The sequence below is a fragment of the Mus caroli genome, chromosome 7 (assembly GCF_900094665.2).
Source record: "Mus caroli chromosome 7, CAROLI_EIJ_v1.1, whole genome shotgun sequence".
Taxonomy (NCBI): Eukaryota; Metazoa; Chordata; class Mammalia; order Rodentia; family Muridae; genus Mus; species Mus caroli.
The window spans coordinates 34434721-34455134 of NC_034576.1; the positions used below are offsets into that span (position 1 = coordinate 34434721).

Sequence of the window (20414 nt, forward strand, 5' to 3'; positions counted from 1 at the left end):
AAGAAGAAGAAGAAGAAGAAGAAGAAGAAGAAGAAGAAGAAGAAGAAGGAGAAGGAGAAGGAGAAGGAGAAGGAGAAGGAGAAGAAGAAGAGGAGGAGGAGGAAGAAGAAGAAGAAGAAAAAGAAGAAGAAGAAGAAGAAGAAGAAGAAGAAGAAGAAGAAGAAGGAGAAGAAGAAGAAGGAGGAGGAGAAGAAGAAGGAGAAGAAGAAGAAGAAGAAGAAGAAGAAGAGGAGGAGGAGGAGGAGGAGGGGGAGGGGGAAGAGGAGGAGGGGGGAAGGAAGAAAAGAAAATTCAGACTATGCTCTTAACTACAGTAAACATTCTATTTTAAGCAATTTAAGTGTTCAGAATGCTGTTACATTGTTAGACTCCTTGATTCTCAAAGTGCACGGAAGCACTGAGGCCTAAACAGGGGACTGTGGTTGTATATTTTCTGAAACAAGCAAACAAAAGCCTGTGTACAGGCTCGCCTGCTGACTCCGACTTTCCCCAACCCGTGTTAAACAGAGCAGACATCACCTTCTCACCTTCTGTTGTCAGCTGTGATGCTGCACTCTAAAACAGGAGCTTTGGGTCGTGGCTCAAAGTCCCAAACCACAGTTCCGTCTTCAGCATCCTCAAATCAATGGGAGAGAGGAGAGACAGTGGTCAAGGCTTCTGTATGGAAGTCATGAATGCTGGTCAGCAGTAGTTCCTAGCTTGCCTACAGCAAAGTTCCGGGCTTTCCAATATCCCAAACAGGAGGGACACTGCATCTTCCACAGCCTCCTCAGGAAATCCCCCTCGCAGTGGCCCAGGCACAGATGGGTCCTGGGCACACTGGGAGCAGACTCGTGATTGTTCATTTTGTACTGGCCAAAGAGGTTTCTTCCAATCTGTCGGTACCCCTCAAGAACGTCTTCTAAGTATAATCCCATGCCCTTTGACCCCGTGAATGCACTCTGAGGGGTGCCTCTGACAGAAATATGTGGTTAAAGCCTTATATAAGCATATGGGCCGGTGAGATAGCTCGGTGGGCAAAGGCACTCTCCATCAAGCCTGAGGAGCTGGGTTCAGTCCCTGGGACCTACGTGGCGGGAAAAGGAGAACCCACTCCAGAAAGTTGTTCTCTGACTTCCACATACACACAGTGCAATTTTCTTAACATAATTAAAGATTTATGTTGAGCAGAAGAGGTGGCTCAGTGGTTAAGCGCTCTTCTCAGAGGACCCAGGTCCGTTTCTAGCACCCGCATGGCAGATAACGACCGTCTGTGACTCCAATTCCATGGAGATCTGACTTCCTCTTCTGGCCTCTGTGGCCACCAGGCATGCATGCACACGGTGCACACATGAACATGCAAGCAAAACACACATGCACTCAAGTTCCCTACGGCGACAGGGACAGTCAAGAACACCGGATAATAAGGTGCTGGGGGCAAAGTGCAAAGGAAGCCAGGTGTTCCCCAACCTTCTCTTGGAGAGCTTGGGGCTCACCATTTACAGCAATAGCCTACACCAATCCATGTAAAGTGTTGTCTACCAGAAAGGTGTACCAGAGCCCAGGACCTGGAAGCTTAAAAAAGCAAGACCAATTCCATGGACACTCTGCCTAGCCCACACTTGAATTCCAGGAAGGCAGTTTGCACAGGCTGTAAAGGTGTGATTAGCTGCCTTTATTACATGGGGGACGATCTCCAAAGATGGTAAAGGGCTACTCACCAGACTGGTTCCCAGACTGAAGCCATACCAATAACCTTTATGGTAGCCCCAGGCCTGTTGTGAATGCTAAGCTCCACACACCCAGCTCCCAACGCCTGTCCCCTGGGGCATATGGTCACAGTCAGGAAATCCCAGGAGGCCCTTTTCCAAGTTCGGTAGAAGAAAAGGGCAGCTGGGAGTTCCCCAAATGGAATTTAACAGGGCAGTGCACCCTCGGGCTGGTGTCCTGGGCTCAGGAAGAAGGATTGATGCTGACCACTAGGATCCAGTCTCTCTAGCTTGGCACAGTGCCTCTAGAGCAGTGTTTCTCAACCTGTGGGTCGGGACCCCTGGGGGTGTCCTAACAACCCTTTCATGGGGGGCACCCTAAGATCATTGGAAAACACAACTCATAACGGTAGCAAAATTACAGTTATGGAGTCACAATGGGTCACCACAACATGAGGAACAGTAAAGGGTCTTAAGCATTAGGAAGCTTGAGAACCACTGCTTTAGCGGAAAACAACGCCCCCCCACCCAAACCTCCCAACCCCACCTCCGCACCCCCCTCCCCACCTGCCCCCGCATGCTTGAGACTGTAAGCTACACAACCTCCAAGTCTGGGCAGAGAATGAAGCGATTGCAAATTCAATAGTGCCCCCATGTGGCCAAAATGAGGAACAGCAACCAAGGACAGAGGCTCGGAGCAGGTTTTCAAGCTCGGCCTTTGGAAAAGCCAACGCCTGAGAAGTCAGTTTGAAGGGTTTTATTTAGGTTTGTAGGAAGTTTTTAATTTTGTTCTCTTTTCCTATTGAGTTTGGTGCCTAGCAGGGCCTTGCGTCTATTAGACGGGTCTTCTGCCCTGAGTTATAGCCCCAACAGAGGGAGTACTAGCGAAGGAGGCAGAAGGAAAAATCGGGAGTGTGACAATGGGTTGGAGGTGAAATTTATGATTCAGTATTTCTGTATGGTTCCGATTCTTTAAGTGTACAGTATACGTGTGTGTGTGTGTGTGTGTGTGTGTGTGTGTGTGTGTGTGTGTAACAGAAAAACCAAAACAAGCAAAAAGCAAAAAAAACAAAAAACAAAAAACAAAAAACCAAAAAAACCAAACAGACACAGCCTTTCAGCCCAGACATGCACAAATTCCATGAATACTTCTGTTGGGTCAACAGATGAACAGCACACAGTGACAATTACCTGTCCTCTTGCTTGGGAACCCCCGGTGACTACTGAAGGCTGGAAAAGGCCTTATGGATCCCAGAGAAAGTGAGTCCCAACACCCCTGCCCCCGTTCCTGCTCCCACTCCCGCAGTGAGATCCTAGCCTCTGGGTGCACAGGTGTCCACAGGGCAGCAGCAGAGGGAGGTGTGGAGATCCAGGGGGGTTGGAGGTCGGGGAGGCAAAGCTTGGTGCAGCCCCACCACACAGCTGGTCCTCTGAGGGCCTCAAGAGGTGGATAAACCGCCCAGAGTTACACAGCCATTGGGTCTCCAAGACAAGGTCTGAGCTGACCTGGGGTAGTCCCAAACCCTCTAACCTAATCGGTCTGTGCCTTGGCACCAACATATGACAAGATCCTCCTCTGAGGTCATTTGTAGGGTCAGGGGCTCTACACTGTCCAAGTACCCATGCCAGGACCTGAAGCACCCTTGACAATCTTCCACCCTGCCGCTTCTCAACCCAAACCAGAAGGCAGCAGAAAGCCTCGGAACTGAGTATCCTCTCATGTGGCCCCAGGCCGTGGTCATCTTCAGCCAAGTCCTTGCTAGCCAACATCACCCTCCATCCCTGCTCCCTCCTCTCTGTCAGCCCTGCCATAGACACCTGTCAGGGGCTGCTGGACACAAACACCAAATCCTACAAGCAGAGAGGAGGCAGCCTGGCCTGAATACTACACCCTGTTCCTGGTTTCTCTGCCACTACATAGTCGGGCACTGACCTGCTCCATCTCTCTGGGGCAGAACTCGGACCTGGACCCCATTTGTCCTCTGTGAATGCCCAAGGCCTGGATATCACCGAAGTGGCAGGAACTCACGTCGTGCTTAAGTTCAGTAAGAATTTTATATGGCAACTAAAACGCAGGACACTGGAGAGGTGGCTCAGTGGTTAAGAGCATTTTCTGCTCTTCCAGGGGTCCTGAGTTCAATTCCCAGCACCCACATTAGGCAGGCCCACAACTGTCTGCAACTCCAGTTGCAGATGGTCCAATGCCCTCCCTGGCCTCCAAGAGCCTATATGGACATAGCGCGCGCGCACACACACACACACACACACACAAATAAAAATAAAATGAAAACAGGATTAACAAAAATAGTTTAACACAACTGTACGATACAAGATCAGTATTTAAAAACTGAGTTTTCCAGATGCAAAGGAGACCCAGAGAAATAACAGTCTGCCTAAGGGTGTGATGGCACAGGTCTGTAATTCCTGTTTGTGGAAGGCTGAGGCAGGAGGATTGTGAGTTCAAAGCCAACCTTACCTCAAAAATAAAAAATATGAAAAATTAAGATTGGGGCTGGAGAGACAGCTCGGCAGCCAAAAGTACCAGATGCTCTTCCAGAGGACCTAGGTTCAATTTCCAGCCCCCACAAGGTGGCTCACAACCATCTCTAACTCCAGTTCCAGGAAGAAGTCTAATGCCCCCTTGTGGCCTCTGTAGGAACTGCACACATGCGGCATGCAGGCAAAAATCCCATACACATAAATAAATATATCGGAAATAAAATTTTAACCAAAAAATATAACATAGCTCAGTGACTCCCAAGTAGAGGCCAGGAACAACCAGGACCCTCCTCCCCAAAGCTGGGGGCTGTCAGCATTGTGGTCTTCAGCCCGAGCCCCCACTGTGTCCAGGGCCACAGGCTAGCTAGCTGTTCCGAGGCTTTTTCTGAGGACTCAACACTAGGGTGGGCTCCTTTATCTTGTACTTGCCCAGAAGCCTTGGCAAACCCCAGAAAATAAGAACTCGGTGCTGGACAATTCTCCAGCAGAGGAGGCTAAGGGTACTCGACATCTGAGTGCTAGCAGACCATCTGGCTACCTACCCACAGCTTCACTGAGCAGTCGTAGGAGCTACTGAGGAACCTTGTGTCATTCATACAAAAGTGGCAGGAACTCACGATGTGGTCATGCCCGATCAGAATCTTATACGGGATCTAAACAAAAGGACGGAGACAACAACCAGTTTAGCAGTGTCGCTGGGCGCAAGGACATCGTGCAAAAAATCAAGCAGTGTTTATAAACATGTGACATGTAAAAAAAAAATTAAGGAAAGCATCCCAGCACAAAAACGATGGGTAGGGGGGAGTTGTATGCCTTGGAAATGAAAGACTGTTGAAAGAAATTGAAGACATGGTGTAAAAGGACCAGCATCCTATAATCACAGATGGGCAGATGGAATCGAGCTGAAATAGCAGACAGAGGTCCTCACAGAGACCCACTAGGGCAACACTACCTCATCAGATTCCATGGTAATGAAATCACTGTAGAAAGGGACAAGCTGATCTTTTTCTATGTGCTTTTGTTTTGGTTTTGTTTTGTTTTGTTTTGTTTTGTTTTTGAGATAGTTTTCTACAAAGCCCTGGCCATCCTGGAACACACCGTGTAGACCAGGCTGGCCTGGAATTCCCAGAGCTCTGCCCGCCACTGCCTCCTGAGTGCTGGGATTAAAGGCGTGTGGCACCTCACCCAGTCTATTTATGTGTGCTTTTAAGTTTTATTAATGGGGGGGGGGGTGCCGTGGGTGTGTCAGTGCATTGGGCAGCCAGAAGAGGGCACTGGATGTCCTGGATGCAGAGTTACAAGTGGTTGTGGGCCACCCAACATTCGTGCTGGGCAACGGATCCAGGTCCTCCCAGGGTAACAGTGTGTGTTCCTAACCACTGAGCCGTCAAGCTGCTCTTAAAGCCTTTGTGAAAATTCAAGAAGAAAATTCACCCATCTGTGGGTGGGGTGGGTGAGATGGCTCAACTGGTGAAGGTGTTTCCTGCCGAGCCTGGTGACCTGAGTTCAGTCCCTAGGACCCACACGGTGAAGGAGACATCCAACTTAACAAATTGTCCTCTAACTTCCAGACTTCCCCTAACCCACAGCAAGTGCCAGTGGTATCTGCCTGTAATGAACCCCTGCACTGAAGAGGTAGACAGCGAACCCCTGGGGCTGGCCAGCCCAACCTAACTGGTGAGCTAGTGAGCCCCAGGTCCCAGTGAGTGACCTTGTCTCAAAACCAAACAAATAAAAACGCCCAGGTAGGCTGGACTGTGGGGGCTCAAACCTTTAATCCCAGCCACTCAGCATTTGGGAGGCAGAGGCAGGCAGATCTCTGTGAATTCAAGGCCAGCCTGGTTGGTTCATAGAGTAAGTTCCAGGAAAGCCAGGGCTACACAGAGAAACTTTGTGTTGTAAACAAACAAACAAGAAACACCAAAGTAGGGAGTGAGGCCAGAGATGAAGCCAGTGTGCATCTGACATTCCGAACCTCATCACCAGGACCCATGAGGTGGAAGGAGAACCCACTCCCCAAAAGTTATCCTCTCTCATTCATATGTGCACACCATTTCTCCACACACTAATAACAACAACAACGATTCAAGATGGATGGGCTATGAGGAATGACACTTAAAGTTCATCTGTGGCATACACACAAACACACACACATACACATGAACAAACACACACACACACACACAGGCATGCACGCATGCATGCATGCACCCATAGATGCCCATGCACATGTGCACGCACGCACAGGCACACACACACACACACACACACATATGTTCACATTCACACACACACACACACACGCACACATCCCCACTCCAGGAACGCTAGTATACATGACATGCACATACAACGATGAGAGAATAAGCTTTTGAAGCACATTTTCTGGGAAATTTAGTTATTTACACCAAGAAAACAGACTTCTACCACATATAGAAACAAAGTCAAAATGGATCAAAAGCTTAAATGTTGGGCTGGAGAGGTGGCTCAATGGTTAGGAGCTCTGACTGCTCTTCCAGAAGTCCCGAGTTCAATTCCCAGAAACCACATGGTGGCTCACAACCATCTGTAATGGGATCTGATGCCCTCTTCTGGTGTGTCTGAACAGAGCAATGGTGTACTCATATACATAAAATAAATAAATAAAATCTTTTTTTTAATTATTTTTTTTAAAAAGCGCTTAAATGTTGAGTATTGAAACCCTAAGACTCAGAGGAAAGCAAGGGTGTAAATAGCCCCACTCTTCCCTTGGTGGTTTCTTAGATCTGACACCAAAAGACAACAGCAAGAATAGATAAATGCCATCGCAATTAAAATCATGTGTGCCTGTGTCCTCAGCAAAGGGGAAACGACAGTAAGAAGATGGAAAGTCGCCATGAGGGCGGACACAGACGGAAAAGGACAGTCGGGGCGAGACAGCGAAGGCAGTTCACTTTATGAAGCTGCTTTGACAGTGCGACTATTTCTACTTGGAGAAGAATCTATGTGATCGCCCGTGATCAAGAGAGGTCTGCAGCAGAGTATTGCGCCCTCTGCACTTCAAACAAGCTCCCTGGCGCGGTGGAACCAGTGCCCGGACCCCACTTCCGCCCGCCAGTTGTAAAGGCAGAGCTTCCCAAGGAAGCCTCTAAACCTCCTATGAACGGTACGTAGTGACTCTCCATCCCAGGGGGATGGAGGGACAGACGGGTAATCCGTGACTGTTCTTCACAGATGAGCCAAGGCTGCTGCTACTGTTCCCTTCCCGAAAGACAGACTCCATGTCTGGAGAGAGAGAGAGGAGTCAAGTGACCAGTGTTGTGGATTTGGTTTAGCACTTGCAGTATGAGTTCCCAAAATTGCATGAGAATTCTGCATGGGAGACCCAGAGGGTCCCTACCCCCAGCTGGTTCTGATTGGCAAATAAAGTTGCGGACAGCCAATGGCTGGGAGGGGAGATAGAGGCGGGACTTCGGGATCCTAGGGCAAGAGGGCCACGGAGGAAGAGGTGGAACTGCTGTACAGGAGAAGAAGGACCAGGCTTGAGAGCTGAGAATGGGAAAGCATACACTCATGTAAGAGCCAGGGATGAACGGCCCGGGGGATGGGGGGGTGGGGCATTGGGTCTAGGGTACAAAGATGGATATAGATTTTAGCAAGTAATTATTCAGGAATATCGGAGGGGAGGCCTTAGCAATGTGGAAGTTTGGGAGTGGCCCAACCATTGAGCTGATAAAGGCACATCAAATATAAGGATGAGTGTGCATGTGTGCGTGTGTGTGCGTGCGTGTGTGTGCATGTGTGTGTTTCATTTGAGAACTGAATTGGGGCAGCTAGCAAAGGACTTGCGCAGCCATTGCCAGGGACGTAGAGAGGATTACTCAACTACAGCGCCACACCAGTGTTGCCCCTTTTTGCTTCCTATAGCGCTATGGGCAGAAACAGCATTTCCTCCCAACTGAGGCCAATTGAAATGCATATGCATGTGGCTTTATCAGTTTATGTCACAATTAAAAGACTCCGAACGCCCTCTCTGTTTGCTAGACACACCCCAAGGCCTTGAATGTAAGGGATGAGGCGACCAACCCTTCCTTCACCCACCATCACTCGACAGCAGAGAACACAGGGTTCTCTCTCCAAATTGTTATTCCTATTTTTCTTCTGTGTAATGGAATCCCTGATTTCTGTATAGATTTTTGGGGGGAAAATAAAAGAATGAAAAAGAAAAGACAAAGGGAAATAAACTATGTCCTAAATAAAATAAAATAAAATAAATAAAATAAAAGCTCTGGGCATTGTAGTAGCCACCTTTAAAATTTCCTTTATATTACATTTAAGGGGGTGTGCGCACATAAATACGGATGTCTGTGCAGACCAGAGGCTTCTGTCTCCTGGAGCTGGACTCACAGGCAGTGGGAACCATCTGGCATGGGTGCTGGGGTTTGAACTTTGGTCCTCAAGAAGAATGGCACAAGCTCTTAGATGCTAATCCAACTCTCCAGACCCAAGGAACACCCCTTTAACTGCAATACTCAGGAGGCAGAGGCAGCTGCATCTCTGTGAGTTCAAGACCAGCCTGGTTCTTACACAAAGAGTTCCATGTCATTCATGGATACATAGTGAGACCCTATCTCCAAAACAAATTAATTTAAATCAGTTAAAAAATATCGTGCTGCAAAGGATATCATCAAGAAGTTACATATCTAGCCAGGCATGGCGGCACCCAGCTTTAATCCCAGCACTTGGGAGGCAGAGGCAGGCATTTCTCTGTGAGTTTGAGGCCAACTTGGTCTACAGAGCAAGCTCTAGGACAGCCCAGGCTACACAGAGGAACCCTGTCTCAAAACAAACAAACAAACAAAACAAAACAACAACAAAAAACAAAAATTACATATCTGCTATGGGGCATGTACTTAGAATGCATAGTGAAATACACATTGAATTGAATTACACACAATTGAATTCTATTGTTTTCTTTGTGTGCACAGCACATGTGCATATTCACACGTAGGTGTGCTATGTGTGTAGATGGAGACTCCAGGCTCATGCCAGGAACCTTTCTCCACCTTATTCTTTGAGGAAAGGTCTCTCAATCAAACGCAGAGCAGATAGATAGAGGATCCAGGGAAAGGTCTCTCAATCAAACACAGAGCAGATAGACAGAGGATCCAGGTATCCTGTTTACTTCTTCTGAGACTTAGATAATCTCAGCATTCACATGAGTTCTGGAGTTCTAAACTCTAGTCTTCTTGCTTGCACTCCAAGCACTTTAACTACTGAGTCATCCACACAGCCCCCATGCCCTAACTGAGATGTCTCGTGTAGCCCAGGCTAGCCTCATGCTTGCTGTATCGTCAAGGTCATCAAGGATAACCTCAAATCTCCTTTTATTTACTACATTTATCTACTATGTGTGTGGTGCATGCCGCAATGGCACGCCTGTAGCATTCGGTGCACAAGCGGGGGATCTGCTTCGCTCCTTCCATCTCGTGGGGTCTGGGAATTGAACTTGAGCCATCAGGCTTCCTCGCCTTTACCTACTTACTGCACAGCCTAGCCTACTCAGCCTTCAGCTTCTAAGATTTGTTTATTCGTTTTATGTGTATGAATGCTCTTATCTGCCTGTATGCCTGCATGCCAGAAGAGGGCATTAGATCTCTTGATGCGATGGTCGTGAGCCACCCTGTGTGGCTGCTGGGAATTGAACTCGGGACCCCTGGGAGAGCAGTCCAGTGCTCTTAATCATTGAGCCCTCTGTCCAGCCCCGCCCTTCAACGTCTGATCTTCCGGCCTCTGGTTCCTGAGTGGTGAGATGACTGAGATGCACCGGCATGCCAGCTTGATGCTGTGATAGGGATCGGACACAGGGCCTTGTGCACAGTGGACAAACACTCTACCAGGGACCTAAATAGATGTTTCTCCAAAGGTAACCACGTGGTTGGTTGATAGATAGTGTAAAGTGACTGTCAGCATCATTAGTCACCAGGATGGCGCAAACGAAAGCCTCAGAGTCATATGTCATTTACATTGAGATGGCTTAAAAAGTGTGGGCAAGGTTATGGACAAATTAGAGCCTCGAGCATTGCTGGCGGGGAACGTAAAACTGTGTAGCCACTTCAGAAAAAAAATAGTTTAGCATTTCTTTACAAAGGATAAACATAGGGACTGGAGAGACATCTCAACAGTTGAGAGCCCTTCTTACACTGGGTGGAGCAGTGCACACCTTTAGTCCCAGCACTAGGGAAGAAGAAGCAGGCAGTTCTCTGTGAGTTTGAGGCTAGCCTGATCTACACAGGGAGTTTCAGGACAACCAGGGCTACATAGTGAAACTGTCTTTAAAAAAACAAAACAAAACAAAACAAAAAACTGAGGAGTGCCTCTTGTGGGGGCTGGAGAGATGGCCCAACAGTTCAGAGCACTGGCTGCTCCAGTTCCAAGGGATGTAACAACCTTACACAGTAAAGAGAGACATTAGTGTACATAAAACGAACGAAAGACCGAACAAACGAGCGTTTCTTGCAAAGTTCACAACTACCTATAAAGCAATCTGAGGCATCCTCTGGTCTTGTCAGGCATCTGTAGTCACATGGCATGCACTGGCACAGACACATGTGTAGACATTAATAAAGACACATTTTGGCTCAGTTGTTACAAGCACTGACTGCTCTTGCAGAAGATCCAGGTTCAATTCCCCTCACCTCTATGGCAACTCGACAACCATCTGTGAATCCCAGTCCAGGGTTCAGAAGCCCTCTTCTGGCTTCTCCAGGCTCTGCTACACACAGTACACATACATGTATGCAGACCAACACTCAAACACACAAAACGAAATACATTTAAAGTTAAATATGTGAATTAACATAGAAGGCAACCATTTTACACTCTGGTATATGGTTCTGGAAAATTAAGGCATCCACACAAAAGCTTGTACACATACACAGCATTTACCTCAACGCAGCTATCCACCAAGTGATGGATGAACACATAAAATGCCAAAGCCCCTACAACTACTATTTGGCAANAAAAAAAAAAAAAAAAGGTTGTAACAGGCTGGAGATATAGCTCAGCAGTTAAGAGTACTGACTGCTCTTCCAGAGATTCTGAGTTCAATTCCCAGCAACCACATGGTGGCTCACAACCATCTGTAATGGGATCCGATGCCCTCTTCTGGTGTGTCTGAAGACAGCTACAGTGTACTCACATACATAAATAAATAATTCTTTAAAAAAAAAAAAAAGTACTGCCATGCTCAGTGTGCCTGGGCCTCGAAAGCATTGTGTTAAGGGAAAGAAGGCTCCTGTCCGACCCTCACACACACACAGCACAGTGCTTCACTCGATTACTCTCTAGAACAACAAGTCAGAAAGTAGCAATGGTGGCTGCCTAGGGTTAGGAGGGTGGACTATAAGAAAGCAAGAAATGACTGATAATTGCTAACCTTTTTTGGTGGATGGGAGGTGTGACTGAAATGTTCGAGAGTTGTGACAGCTACACAATATGAAAATGTTTAAAAAAGAGAGAGAGAGAGAAAAGAAAGGAAAGGAAGGGAAGGAAAGGAAAGGAAAGGAAAGGAAAGGAAAGGAAAGGAAAGGAAAGGAAAGGAAAGGAAAGGAAAGGAAAGGAAAAGAAGACATTGGGCTGGAGAGATGGCTCAGTGGTTAAGAGCGCCGACTACTTTTCCAGAGGTCCTGAGTTCAATTCCGAGCAGCCACATGGTGGCTCACAACCATCTGTAATGGGATCTGATGGCCTCTTCTGGTGAGTCTAAAGACAGCTAGAGTGTACTCACATACATGAAATAAATAAATAAATCTTTTTTTTTTAAAAAAGGCATTGTGCAATGTATGCCTTGCTCAGTTGGACTATATGGTACAAGAACTATAACAATAAAGCTGAAAAGCAAAGATAGGGAGGGAAGTCAGATATAAACGGCCCATCCCTTACCCTGTTCCTCCCACAGCTAATGGAGTAGGGCCATGTCAGGATTCCGGATGCTGGGCTGAGGGACCATGAAAGGATGGAGGGAAGGAGACTGGGTTTTGCTCTCTGCTCAGAAAGGTGGAAGTGGATAAAGTAGTCCACAGTTGCAGGGGACTCCCCAGGATGTAAAAGGGTGCATGGGGCTGGGAATGTAGAGATTAAGGTGGCAGGCGACTCAGCCAGCCTCAGGCATCCATCAGTAATGCCCCCCAGGGCCTGCACAGGCTTCTGCCCCTGTGGGAGGGTGCAGAGCGGATGACGGGTCTCACTCAGGTGGCTGGAAGGCCACTTGGGTCCTCTGACCTTGGTAGGTGCTTCTGACCTTAGAGAGCGGTTGCTGGTTACCCCAGAACTTCCTCCTCACTGTAGCCATGTGGCTCTTCTCACGTGGCTGACGATCCTTGTCTAAGGCCAGGGGGTCGTGGGAGGTCAGATTATAATACCGACGGAGATCTGGGAGGGACAGCTTGAAACGACCCAATGCTCTCATCAGGGCCCATGGCACCTTGCTTTGTTGCGCCCTGGCCCTGGAAAGGGCCGGTTGAGATATGTCTCTGTCCTCACTGAAATCCATCTTATTGGGGCTAAAGCTCTTCTTACTATCGGCTGAACCCCTCTTGCTATCGGCTGAACCCCTCTTGCTGTCGGCCGAACCCCTATTGCTATCGGCCGAACCCCTCTTGCTATCGGCCGAACCCCTATTGCTATCGGCCGAACCCCTCTTGCTATCGGCCGAACCCCTCTTGCTATCGACCGAACTCCTCTTGCTGTCTACCGAAACTCTCCTGTTATCGACGACCGAGACCCAATTGTACTCGGCAAAATCCAGCTTCTGGTACTCAAGAGACCCCTTCCACCAACTGTCCTCAAGGACATCCAACTTCTTGGGGTCAAGAGCCCCCTTCTGTTTAACTCTTTTCTTCTTTATCTTCTTCTTCTTCCTGACATCAGGAGAGCCCTTCCTGACCTGGTCAGGGCTGTTCAGGATCTCTTCTTTGTCTTTCTTCATCTCGTCAATATCTTCCCTGCTATCTTTAGAATCCTTCCTAATCTCTTCTGAGCCCTCCCAGGTCTCCCCAGAACCTTTCCTGGTGCCCCCCGAGGCTTCTGGGGGGACTTGGGGCTCCATCTTGGAGCCTGCCCGGTCAGCCGCGGCCTCAGCCGGAACGGTGGCACCACGTGCCTACACCCCGCGCTGAGCCCTTCGGGTCCACGTGCTGCACGGGGTCTGCTATTTACCTGCCCACTTCCTGACTCGGAGACTTCAGGCAGGATCGTTCCCTTCCAGGCCAGCCTGGGCTACATAGCAAGACCCAACCTCAGAAAGAGAAAAAAGGGAAGAAGAGCCAGGAGGAAATAAGGGAGGGGTGACAGAAGATGCCTCCCAATGGAGAGTACTACTGCCCCTAAAATGTTCTCTGGCACTTGGACACATGAGGAAGGAGAGTAAGGTGCAAAGCCAGGGATCTTACCCTTGTGCCCTCCTGGCTCTCTGTCACTGTGAATCTCTGTCCCTTTGCCTGTTGGAAGAGCTCCTAGCGTGCCCAATTTGTGTCTGACAAATAGCCCATAACTTACTGCGGCATGACTGGGATGGAGCAGGATGCAGCCTCTGGGGACCAGGTTACATTTGTGTGTGTGGACAAGGGGAAAGATTCGTTACAATTCATAACAAGGATAGTTACAGGCAGAAGAATAACTGGATGGGATAATCGTGGAATACAGAGGGTTCTCACATCTGAGTGGTTAAACAACGCATGGCCACCTTCTTGCTTCTTTTGAAGTCTTTCTCATTGTATAAAGTTCCCTGCACTTTGGTCCCCACCCCTACCCCCATTAAGGTGCTGGGATGACATCAGTGCCTGCCTGGCTCAGTAGGTTTCTACCACTCACCCCTGCCCAGCTCTGCGTTTGTCAGCTGGTGGGACCCAAGCTGTGGTGCACAGGGGCCTGCTCAGTCTGCTCCCTGGGCTCCAGGCACCACCAGCAGGAAGCTGCTTCTCGCAAGGATGGGGATGGGCAGCCTCCCCCTTTACCCCCTCCACTGCCAAGTCCCATCTATCCTTTCTGGACTCGGCTATCTTGACACAGAAAGCAGAGAAAAGCCTTCGCTCTTCTCTCCCTTTTAAAAATCTCCAGGACATTCCAAAAGAAATCAAGAAGCACATTTTGTTAAAAGCCACTTTAATTAAACTGTTCAGTCTTTTATCCTTCTAACACGGACTGAAGTTCAAAATAGAAATCAATTTCTGCAACCTTTCAGGACAGCCTTTGAAATGTCAAGGTTTAAAAAATTATTTTACAGAAGGAATTTACATATAAATACAATCTGTACAATGATGAACTGGGAAATCAATGGACGTGCATCATGGAGAAATCTCCAGACTGAGCAGGCCAGGGCAGGGCTCCATTACTGCCTTCTTAGGGGGAGACACTTCAGTCTGCAGAAGAAAACAGGAGAGAGAGAGAGAGAGAGAGAGAGAGAGAGAGAGAGAAAAGGGGATGAGACACAAACTGAAAACCAAATACTTCCACAGTGCCACACCCCTAGCCCTTAGGCCAGGCTGGCCTCAGCTTTCCCAGTGCTGGGATTACAAGTGTGACTCATCACTCCTGGCCTCGACCCTTACTTTATGTATTAAGATTTACTATGTGGGTGCAGGTGCTCTCAGAATCACGAGGGCACCGCATCCTCGCAACTAGAGATATAGGCAGCAGCAAGCTGCTTGCTGTGGGTGCTGGGAACAAAACTTGGTCCTGTGTAAGAGCCATGCTGTTGACCCATCTCTCTAGCTTCTTGCTCCTTGTTTTAAACTCTTCCTCCTGTTATTTCCAGGGCACAGAGAGATCTGCAAACCCAACCTCGCACCAGGTTTTATGGATGGTTGTAAGCCACCATGTGGTTGCTGGGATTTGAACTTGGGACCTTTGGAAGAGCCAGTCAGTTCTCTTAACTGCTGAGCCATCTCTCCAGCCCCCAGGTTCCACTTCTAACAGCAACTCCGATGTCGGTTTCACAAGCTCGCCTCAGCCATCACATGACTTTGGAAAGGAACAAAAACATGCTCACTTTGGGGCCCAATGCTTTTGAGTTATCAGTCTGAAATCTCAACTTCATAATCCAATTAAGTAGGTGCCACGGGCATGGAGGTGCGCACCTGTTGTCCCTGCACTCAGGAGTTAAGACAGGAAGAACATAAGCTCCAGGCCAGAATGGGCTAGACGGCAAGACCTTATCACAAAAAGAAAGAAAAGGGGCTGAGTTGAATGGAAAGCAAGTGATGCCTGCTACACTCGGAGTGGGGCTTCACTCTAGGGAGAAAACCAAGGACAGAGCAGACAACACTCCATGCTTCTCTTGCATAAAGGAACGGTACACAGCCAACCGCCAACCAGTTGCTGTTGCCTAGGTAACACAGAAGCATCTCCAAAGACAAGCACTGAGAGCTCATGTGACATGATTCCATTAGGGCTTAGAGAGCTAGCTCAATGGCAGAGCATGCATGCAGAAAGCCCTGGGCTTAACCCTCAACATTGCATATACAACAAGGGAAAAAGCACACACAACGAGATTAAACATGCTGCCTTTGAATAAAACTAAAACTTAAAAGGACTGGGTGGGCATGGTTGTGCACTGATAATTCTAGTACTCAGAGAGCTGATGCAGCCAGCATGTGAGCTCAAGGCCAGCCTGGGCTAACTAATGAGATACTGTGTTTAAAAGGACAAAGGTGGCAAGATGGCTCAGAAGGTAAAGAGCACTTGCTCCCAAGCTCGATGTCCCCGAGTCTGATTCAGAATCCACACAGCAGGTGAAGCAACACCCATAAATTGTTCTCGCGTGGGACACAGTGGGAAGTCTGAGGTCCTTAGCAGAGTCTTAGGTCTAAAGCAGAGAGTAGGACCCCAGCCTCTTCTCAACAGTGTGCAGCCTCAGCCCAGGTCCAAGTCAACAGGGACATCTGAGTGAGGACTGGACCCCCTAAAACCGAGAGCCCAAAGATGCCTTTTCTCATTACAAGTTGATTGTCTTGGGTCTGTATTATGGTGATGAGAACACAGGTACATTTACAGCTACCTAAAAACCTACAGATACGTGCGTCTTCAGCACCAATGGTACTTACCACATATACTGCCTCTCAGGTTTAGCTCTTGTTTTTGTTCGTTTGTTTGCTTGTTTTGGGGGATGAGATCTCGTGTAGCTCAGGCTGACCTCAAACTTGGTATGTAGGGCAGGATGACTTTGAACTCCCGTCCTCCCTCCTGCTCCTCCTGCCCCTCCTGCCTCCAGCTCTCAGCTGCTGGGATTATAGGCAGGTGCTGCCAAACTTTTTATGTTTCATTTAAGTTTTAGATGTCGATTAGCACACAGCCACCTGCTTGTTTTCTGTCTGCCTTAATATACTCTCTGCTGGGCACTGAATACCAGTCAGCCCCCTATGACGGACTGTACCATCAGACTCAGCCAAAAGAGCTCTTCCTTCCTCAATTTGCTGCCTGTCAGTTATTTTATCACAATAGCACAGAAAACTGCTACCTAGAAGCAGGGTTCCTGACCATGGGGGTTCATGGTTCTTTTGAACTGGTTTGTGAGGGAAAATGTGGAAAAGTTAAGAGCTGCAAAATAGAGAAAATCTAGAAGGCTGTAGAGCTTATAGACCGTTCTGTGGGAGTGTGGACAGCCAGAATGTGGACAGAGAGGCAGGACAGCACGGACTGTGCTCGTGAGCATTCAGAAGGGGACAGGACTCTACTGGGAACTGAACAAGAGTCCATGCATGTTATACTCTGAAAAAGGGGATGGGGGAGGAGTCTGGAGAGATGGCTCAGCAGTTAGGAGCACTTGACAATCTTACAGAGGACCTGGGTTCAGCACATGGTGCAGGCACAGCAGTTCCCAACCACTGTAACTTAGCTTCAAGGGATCCAACATCCCTTCCTGGCCCCTGTGGGCACTATATGCACTTGTATATACATATATATACAAGCAAGCAAGCAGTCACACACATAATCATGCACATCGATGTGTATATGATGTGTATAAATAATTGCATGTATATACGATTGCATGTGTGTATGGTTGTATGTTTGTATGAGTATGTGTTTATATGATTATATGTGTACATATATGCATATATGTGATTACATGTGTGTATGGATAGATATATATGGCTAGATTGTATGGATAGATATGATTGCTTATATATATAGTTGTATTTATAAGATTATGCATGTATATGACTAAATATATGTGTGATATAGACTGTGTGTGCATGTATGTATGTATATGTATGTGGGCATGTGTGTGCATCTGTATGTAAAAGAATTTTAATCCAGCAACATGGCTGCTCTGGCAAGAGATCACATCCAAAGACCTTCTAGGTCTATGTGATCTGGCTGGAATGTAGACATTACCTTTAGTACACATGTGATCTGGCTGGAATGTAGACATTACCCTTAGTACACATCTTTAATCCCAAACAGTATAAGAAAGGTTAAAAGGAAGGAAGCAGTCATGTTTGAAAGTGATGTGTAATTGAAGGACAGACAAAGTGACAAATCATAGAGAGATCTGATTGAAGAGTCAGAGATAAGATACACCCAACTCTCAAGAGAATAGCACCGGGGAGAGAGAGGGGGGCAGTTTTAGCAGTACAGTCTTACAAAGGCAGGTGGCAAAAGAACGAGCTAGATACAGGTGAAGATAGAAAGAACCAGCAAACAAGGAGGAGCCAGAAGAAAGAGACAGAAAATTAGGACATATTGCCAAAGGTAGTATGAACCAAGCAGAGCAATTCAGTCAGAAGCCAAGAGAAGCCAGTTCGAATCAGTCAGCTTGGAGTGGAGTTTGGGCCAGAACAGCTGAGTTAAACCAGCCAGCTAGAGTTCAGAGAGAAGTAGAGGGAGTTTATTCAACAGTAAGTCTCCAAGACAATTACACCTGGTGAATAAAAGTTACATTTACGTATGTGTGTACATGAGTATATCTGTGTGTGAGTGTGTGTGTGTGTGTGTGTCTGTCTGTCTGTGTGTGTTCACAGGAGACTGGCTGAGGAGGTTAATATGGAGATGGGAGCTTTTTCTGCTGGCTCTGAAGTTTTCCTCTCTCTGTTTCTATTCCAACCCCTTTGGGTTTTTGAGACACAATATCACACCATGCGGCCCATATTGTCCTCAAACTTGAGATCCTTCTGCCTCAGCCTCCCAAGAACTGGAGTAACAGGTGAGTGCCACTGACCCTAACCCAATTTCTCATTCTGACACAGTGCTCAATGCAAGCGTAATGAATATTCAGTAGGCCTTTGAGGTCTTCAAAACAACCCTCCCTGGGGGCTTAACCATCCCAGAAGCTGCCAGCCCCCTCCCCCGCCCCCCAGGGCTCACCTTCTCAGCAGCTCCTGAGGGGACAGCTCTGCAGGCCCTCCGGCATCGCTCCCGCTGTCACTGCTGTCTGTGCTCTCAGAACTGCTATTTTTTTCCGATTTCTTATTCTTTTGCTTACTTTTGTGTTTGTGTTTCTTATGTTTCTTTTTCTAGGAAAGAAGAAAATAAAAATGAAGGTTAGAAAGCAAGAGAAACAATAGATGGAAAGAAGCTGATCAAGGGCTGGGGAGTAGCTCAGATAGTAAAGTTCTGGCTGACCAAGCTTCATCTATAAAAAGCAGGTGTGGTGCTGCAGGCCTACTGCTCCATCCCAGCAGCAGCATCTCCAGGTTCAAAAGATAAGGTGGAGGGGCCAGGCGTGGTGGCATGTACTCCAGCACTCAGGACACAGAGGCAAGTGGATCTCTGTGAGTTCAAGGACAGCTTGGCCTACAGAGTGAATTCTAGGGTAGCCAGGGCTATACTGAGAGACCTTGCCTCAAGAAAACAAAAACAAAAACCTGAAAAAAAAGCCAAAACACAAAAAAGGTGAACAACTGAATATGATGCTTGACCTATATATACACAATTGAACATACATATTTGTACAAATAAACACAGGCAGACACGAGCGTACACACACACATACACACACCCCTAACCCAGGAGCATGACGTATAACTTATTGGTAGAGCCCCTGCCTAGATTCCCCCAGTGAGGGGCTGGGGGTGTGGCTCAGTGGTAGAGCCCCTGCCTAGAATCCTTTAGTAAAGTGTTGGCAGATTAGTTCAGTAATAAAGTGCTTGGAATTTGCCTGAAAAGGACTGGGGACTTAGCTCAAAGGTAGAACTTTGTCATATATAATAACCTGGGCTGAAAAGAAAGATAAAAAACACCTACACTGGGCACACTGGGCATGTGTTTGGATGCTAGAGCTGTTAAGAAACCAAACTTTTTTTTTTCCTTTTTATTTAAAACTTTAAAAAATTAAATAATTCTCCTTTAAAGTATGCTTTGGCCTAATGGTGACACCCAGAGCTAGCAGCTGTGACACATTAAACCACACTGGCATCCCAAACATGTCAACAGCAGACAAAGTAGAACCACACAGGTGCAGGCAGGACCTCATGGTGACTCTCAACCCCCATCCTCCTAGGAATCTGACTTGTCCCAGCAAGGCAGACAGAGGGAAGAGAGCGGCGGCGGGCCACTGCCGAGCAGAAATAAGAGCACCCGGGTCTGCTTCTCCAACACTGGCTGTGCAGCCTTACTCCGCACTCAGGCCTGGGCAGGGACACACAGGTCCTGCCACTATGGATAGCCAGACTGCAGGTTATAAGCCATAAAGAACACGTGGATGACAAAAAATGTGTCACTTACAGAATTCTTTGTCTCAAGCTTCTTTCCCTTCAAATGGCACTAAGGCCCAAGAGCTTAGTCTATGGTAATAATGAGGTGGGTGTGGACAGTTTTATTACTTAATGTGTAATGTTTACTACAAGGTACCTCAAATCCTTTAAAATGTTTTTCTTTATATTTATGTGTATGGGTGTTCTGCCTGTGTGTGTCTTGTACACAGTGCCTGTGGAGGCATCAGATCGCCTGGAGCTGGAGGTGTAGACAATTGTAAGCCAGGTGACAGAAACCAAAGCCACCAGGGCACTTAAACACTGAGCCACCCATGCAGAGAATACAACAGGTATGTGTCATGCCTAACTGGACACGAATTTCTTTTCTTTTTTCTTTTCTATCTGTCTCTCTCTGTCTCCCTCTCTGTCTCTGTCTCTGTCTCTCTATCTCTGTCTCTTTCCTCTTTCTTTCTTTCTTTCTTTCTTTCTTTCTTTCTTTCTTTCTTTCTTTCTTTCTTTCTTCCTTCCTTCCTTCCTTCCTTCCTTCCTTCCTTCC

The 20414-nt window shown here is 47.5% G+C and overlaps 2 protein-coding genes across 3 annotated transcripts in view; both read right to left on the reverse strand.

Moving 5' to 3' along the window:
- The window catches only part of Wdr88 (WD repeat domain 88), a 38635-nt gene extending 25408 nt beyond the window's left edge, over nt 1-13227 (reverse strand). For both annotated transcript variants that reach the window (XM_021168398.1, XM_021168397.1), the window contains exons 1-3: nt 12469-13227; nt 4730-4840; nt 528-616 (exon numbers count right to left, since the gene is read on the reverse strand). In XM_021168398.1, the coding sequence (XP_021024057.1) occupies nt 528-616; nt 4730-4840; nt 12469-13155 (887 nt within the window). In that variant the 5' untranslated portion in view covers nt 13156-13227. The remainder of the gene's footprint in view (nt 1-527; nt 617-4729; nt 4841-12468) is intronic.
- A 1086-nt stretch (nt 13228-14313) lies between these two features.
- The window catches only part of Gpatch1 (G-patch domain containing 1), a 45114-nt gene continuing 39013 nt past the window's right edge, over nt 14314-20414 (reverse strand). The window contains exons 17-19 of the mRNA XM_021166240.2: nt 20312-20409; nt 18531-18681; nt 14314-14587 (exon numbers count right to left, since the gene is read on the reverse strand). Of these exons, the coding sequence (XP_021021899.1) occupies nt 14557-14587; nt 18531-18681; nt 20312-20409 (280 nt within the window). The 3' untranslated portion in view covers nt 14314-14556. The remainder of the gene's footprint in view (nt 14588-18530; nt 18682-20311; nt 20410-20414) is intronic.